Raw genomic sequence first — 5495 nt, forward strand, 5'->3', positions numbered from 1 at the left:
TGAGACTAGAACTGAACTTCAATTTATTGTAAACTGATCAATTTAAACATATACCATGTTATCAAATGTATTTGTGAGACTAGAACCTATTATCTACTAAGCTTCCCTTGAGCCATTTTGGCAGTAAGGAACATTTATTCAGGGGTTAATAACACTGGTTGAAGCAGAAGAAGAAACCTTTCGGCTTGTCCTCCATATTTGCTCTGGGTGTATCACCTGTGTCATCACGTACTGCCATCAAAGAACTTGTACCAGGAGACTCAGGCGGCAACACCACATTCTCAGACATGAAAATTCGAGAAGGAATTGAGGATTCTGGAGGAGAAATAGTGTACAGATAGTTAAGTAGCATTTTGATTATTTGGCTGAAATTGGGCCGAGCATTTGCGTCCTCCTGCCAGCATGAAGTTAGAATGGTAGCTAATTCCTCTGGGAGGTTATCAGCGCTAGGCCTCACATTCTGAAATGGCAAAGTACCCTCTTAAGGTTATCAGTTTGATTTAGCAGTACCAAAAGGCTTCAGATAACAACTATGCAATAATATATGTAACAATATAACGAGATAATATATAAACAGGGAATGTATATTTTACTTTAAAAGCAGCCGCATATGCTGCCTGAAGATTGGACATTCCCTCGAAAGGCAATTTGTTGTGTAAGAGCTCCCACAACACAATTGCAAAGCTATAGGCATCCACTTTATGGTTGTAATGCTTTTTTTCTCCCTGCCTTAATGTAACGGTACTGTACAGCTGCCACCAATAAAATGTATTTAAGTAATACTTATATAGCAATTTATAAAATGAGAAACAGGAGAACCAAACTATGCTAAATTTCTTAATGAACTACCTCTGGCGCCATCCAACGATAAGTCCCTGTTTCAGCAGTCATCATCTCTGTTAATGACTCCTCTCTCGCTAAACCAAAATCTGCTAGTTTAACTGTTTTGTGGTCTGCAGTCAGAAGTAAATTTTCTGCACCACAATCAAAATAAAAATTCCATCTTCAATCAGGAATATATTGTTTCAGAAGTCGTATTTTCAGGTGAACAAGCATAAACACATATATCTTGAAAATATAAGAATAGTGTTTCAGCATTCTCCCACCAATACGTCAACTCATAACGATAGATCAATCATATTAAAAAAAATCTTATGAATAGACAATAGCCACTCACCTACAATACAGAACATAAAGGAAAACAACTGCACGAATGCACTAATTTGAGCAACTGTGTGCAACAATGGAACTCATTGGTATGTGAGGCTTGTCAAAAACACATGATCTAGGCTGCTTACTACGGTGATTTAGTGTTGCTGAGTATGCTGCATATTTGTGTTAAGTAAATCATGTTGAAGGCAAGGTCTCAAGTAGACAAGAACACTTGTTTCTGTTCTATATCTGTCCGGTTGATAACTTGTCACATTATACTGGCTCATATAACATAGTTGTGTCAAAAAATTAGTCAAATAAAAATAAAAAGAATTATATCATTAAAAAGGAGTCTGTGAATCAACTTAGATTCATTTAATCCAACACACACTGAAAAAGCATCTGTGCTTAACATGAGGATGAAATAGTTACTGTTCTTATCATGTTCCCTTAGTTACATGTAAAATTAGACAAAAGGCTAAGAAAGCTCTCTCCCTAACTGAAATCCTCTAAAATGAAGTCATTAGCACTTTAGCAGTAGACAAAGGTACAGCTTTCGGTGAAAAAAGCATGCAACAGCACATATATTATCCTAATTTACAAAATTTGTATTTATTCATAATCAATATGCATCAGTATGTTGGCACTTTTTATTCAACTTTTTAAAAGTCCACCAGATATTAACTTATTCCATTACTTACTTTTTCGTTAAGTGTAATATTTTTGACATGGGGCCAATGACTCTAATAGTAATTCAACCATTCAAAGGTTGTGCCCTATTGTTGTGATTAACATTAACTACAATCCTAATCCCCCCTCTCAGGTCTCAAATTAGTACGTAATCTTGTCAATCAATCTCCACTATAAATTCATGTAGACCCTTCTAAATGATGAGTTTTGTTGAGGGTCCACCATGGGGAGTGTGGTTAAGTTCAAGAATTAGACAAATCCGAATGCTTGGTAAATGATTAATTGAGATTTTAGAGCCGACTTATCCCCTAACCTGAAAGGAGCCTCAATAAAAAAGTAGGGTCAATGAGATATTTTGATTTTAATGTTTGTGGAATCTACCTACTGTATGAAACCGACAAATTTGTTAGGACCATAATACCGTAGTTCCTTGGTACTATAGTACCTTTCCTACTAGCAAACATATGATTTTTTTTCTTTTTTTGAAGGTGGGGGGAGGTTGGGGTTGGTTGTTTGTGTGATAAGCAAATGATAGGTTCCTAGATTCACCGAAGGGGTAATAATCTAGGGGCACGTCATCCCCAGTCTCACAAGGGATTTCCTGTTCAGAGTGAATTCAATCCACTTGAAGAAAACCTTTTTTTTTTCTTTTGAGAGATTGGCATCGCTTGTCAATCCAATCCATCTTCCCTGGTGAACCCAACACACTCTTCATACAATTTAAACCTCCCCCAAACAGAAAAGAGATCTAAATTCAAGGCATTAACTAACTATTGCACAAAAATGTCAGCTTCTTAAAGGGACATATTGAATGGTGACATCAATTATAACTTGGCAACTTAGACAACTACCTACTCTTTAGTATTAGAGATTTATGTGTTGACATGAATATTCCAACCGAAGGCTAATTTATTGAGTTAAAAAACTTGAATGGTGGTGAATTCAGGCCAAAAGTCAAATTGCTAAGAAAGTTGGTTGATATTTAATAGTGATAGGCAAGGACAAGATGATATTGATTACTTAAGAGCTAAACTAGGAAATTCCACTTCCATCAATTAATGTAAGTAATAAATAAAATAATCTATAAACATGAGTACTAATCACCTCACATGCAAATTCGTGGTAAGACTGTCTACCTATCATCTCTCCAGACCCCGCAAAAGTGGAAGTGTGTGCATTGGGTACAACCTTTGTTTATAGACATGAGTACAATAAAAGATCAATATGTGTAACTTATTTATGAAAGTTTGAATGTGCAATCCTGTAAAAGAAATTGAAATTAAGTGGGGTTTTTCTTGATAAGGGAAGATTCCAAACTAAGATTTCTAGACGTTTAGCGGGTTCATGCATATAAGATACCTTTAATCAATCCAGATCTGATCTTAACTTAATGAGGCCTGTTTTATAAAGTTACATAAAAAAGAATAAAGCATTGGAAAGAAAAGATTACCAGGTTTCAAATCACGGTGTATGATTCCATGAGAGTGCAAGCATTCCATAGCACGAGCAATATCAAGTGCAAACCCGACAGCAACACGTGTGTCCAAGCATCTGGGCCGCATGTTCAGCAAGTATTTTCGCAATGTCCCTCCCAATAAAAGCTCGGTAACTATTACCATTACAGGCTCCTTGCAAGCACCAATATACTGTACACACAAGGTTCCATAATATTTTTTGTCAGTTGCTGACACACAATAATACAATATATATTTTTTTGTTAGTGCAATAATACAATATTATAAGAGCCTTGAAGTCAAATACAACCTTCACTAAGTTTTTATGCTGAACTCTAGACAACATTGCAACTTCTCTTGCAAACCGTGCTTCTTTCTTGGCAATCTCCTCTGGAGTTTCTCCTTTATGAACAATTTTAATAGCAACAGTCTGGTTTTTGTATCTGAAGAGAACCCAAAAACCAAAAACTAAAGTGAGATACTTCAGCAGAAACAGACAACAAATAGCAATTTACTAAAAGAAACTCGTCTCCAATGCAATGCAAGCATAACCATTCCCATCACAATTCGGCTTTCCATATACACAGACAGATACATGACCTGGACAATGCAGAATCTATATAGGAATAGCTTAACAAATACACTGGATAGACGGTAGATTGACCATTTCCCAAAGAGACACACACAACAATAACAAAGATGGGATTCCTGACCCTTGACAATGACAAAGCAAGTATTTTGCAAATCCCAAAAATAATTCTTTAAACCAAGAACAAAATTCCCACACAACCAGAAGCCAAAGTAAAGAAATTTTCACTTCAGCAAGGCAAGTAGCTAAATATCAAGAATCAAATTTAAGAAAATCTTTAAACTTACTTTCCCTCATATACTTTGGCATGAGCTCCCTCTCCAATTCTAGGCCCGACAAACAAATGCTTGGGATCAATCAGCCATTTTGCATCCAATCTGAACTCATCAGTCGAGTAGAACCTATTCTCAGATTCCATCTTTCTAAAAAAGCAAAGAACTTAACATCTATACCCACCACCAATGAACACTCTAGCTCCCATTAACTACTTTATAGTAAAAGATCTCATATACATCAGAACCCAAAAAGTGAAGCGTTGAAAAGCACATTAGCACTACAGAGAGTGAATGGATAAGCTGACACAAAAGTAACTAAAACAAGACATGCTCTGTGATGTTTGCTGCTATTGCTGTTCATAACCACATCTCAAGAATTCAGGCCCAAAGATCAAAACTCAGCAGCTTGATGCCTTTCATGTCCTTGTGGAGGCAAAAGCATAGAACCCCACATGTGCAACATTTAGAGAAAACACAGAGAGAGACAGTGTTTGTGCGTGCGTGTGTGTGTGTGTGTAAGTGTGTGCATGAGAGTGGCACAAACACTAAAACAAAGCTCAAAACCCAATGAGATTTGTTGAAAAATTCATGGGGAAAAGAGAGGATTCCCCAGAGAGGGAACAGAGGAAGATAACCAATCAAAGAGTCATCAGGAAGTGAAAAATCATTGAAATTCAAGGACCCATTGTAGAGCTTAATTAAATGGAGTAATGGGTTTTTTCAGGTTTATTTAACTCTTGATCTACAGACAAAATCATGGAAAAGATTGAGTCATTGTTCAATTAAAGAGTAAGAGAGAGAGAGAGAGAGAGAGAGAGAGATTTGTGAATATTGTAATGAAGACTGTGGGAGCCATAAATTAATCAAAAGCACATGGAAACTGATCTTGTCAACATGGGCCATAGGGACAGACAACCCACTCAATAACAAATGCCTGCATTAAGCTCTTATATCTCACCTTTTAACTACTTCTATTGCACTTCACTTCAATAAAAGCTAGACCTAGGAGTAATTGCTCCTAATGAGAGTCATGTGGTGGAATTCTTTTTACATCTTAAATGTTTTTTAATTATGAAATTCATGTTAAATGACATATAGTTTCATTTATACCGCCCAGTCACATGATGGTAACATTTTTTTTATTTATTGAATAACCATGTTAATATTTTTGACCAAGTTATTCAACCAAAGGTAGCCAATACCATGCTGGTACTAGCTATACCATTGGTGTGTACTATATTAGCATTTAAATTGATATTGATATTCCTCTAAAACAATAGGTTAATGTACTTATGTTAATATTTGAGCTTATAAATATGTATTTATGTTTGTAGC

General features: G+C 35.9%; 1 protein-coding gene across 1 annotated transcript; it reads right to left on the reverse strand.

The window, feature by feature from the left end:
• LOC136063256 (serine/threonine-protein kinase STY13-like) lies at positions 1–5048 on the reverse strand. Its single transcript, XM_065763375.1, has 6 exons — positions 4173–5048; positions 3607–3739; positions 3293–3488; positions 850–974; positions 594–752; positions 1–460 (listed from the first exon to the last, which is right to left on the reverse strand). The coding sequence occupies exons 1-6, from the start codon at positions 4301–4303 to the stop codon at positions 146–148; spliced, it is 1059 nt and encodes a 352-aa protein (XP_065619447.1). The 5' UTR covers positions 4304–5048; the 3' UTR covers positions 1–145.
• Between the last annotated feature and the right edge of the window lie 447 nt (positions 5049–5495).

The sequence above is a fragment of the Quercus suber genome, unplaced genomic scaffold, assembly GCF_002906115.3.
Source record: "Quercus suber isolate HL8 unplaced genomic scaffold, Cork oak 2.0 scaffold_504, whole genome shotgun sequence".
NCBI lineage: Eukaryota > Viridiplantae > Streptophyta > Magnoliopsida > Fagales > Fagaceae > Quercus > Quercus suber.

Bases quoted from the DNA above. Each gene is read 5' to 3' on its own strand.
- LOC136063256 (XM_065763375.1), bottom strand. From the start codon at position 4,303: ATGGAATCTGAGAATAGGTTCTACTCGACTGATGAGTTCAGATTGGAT. The intron at 753-849 runs GTAGTTCATTAA...TATTGGTGGCAG, and splicing joins ATCGTTGGATGGCGCCAGAG to CTGTACAGTACCGTTACATT. The intron at 461-593 runs GTAAAATATACA...TTGCCATTTCAG, and splicing joins CATATGCGGCTGCTTTTAAA to AATGTGAGGCCTAGCGCTGA.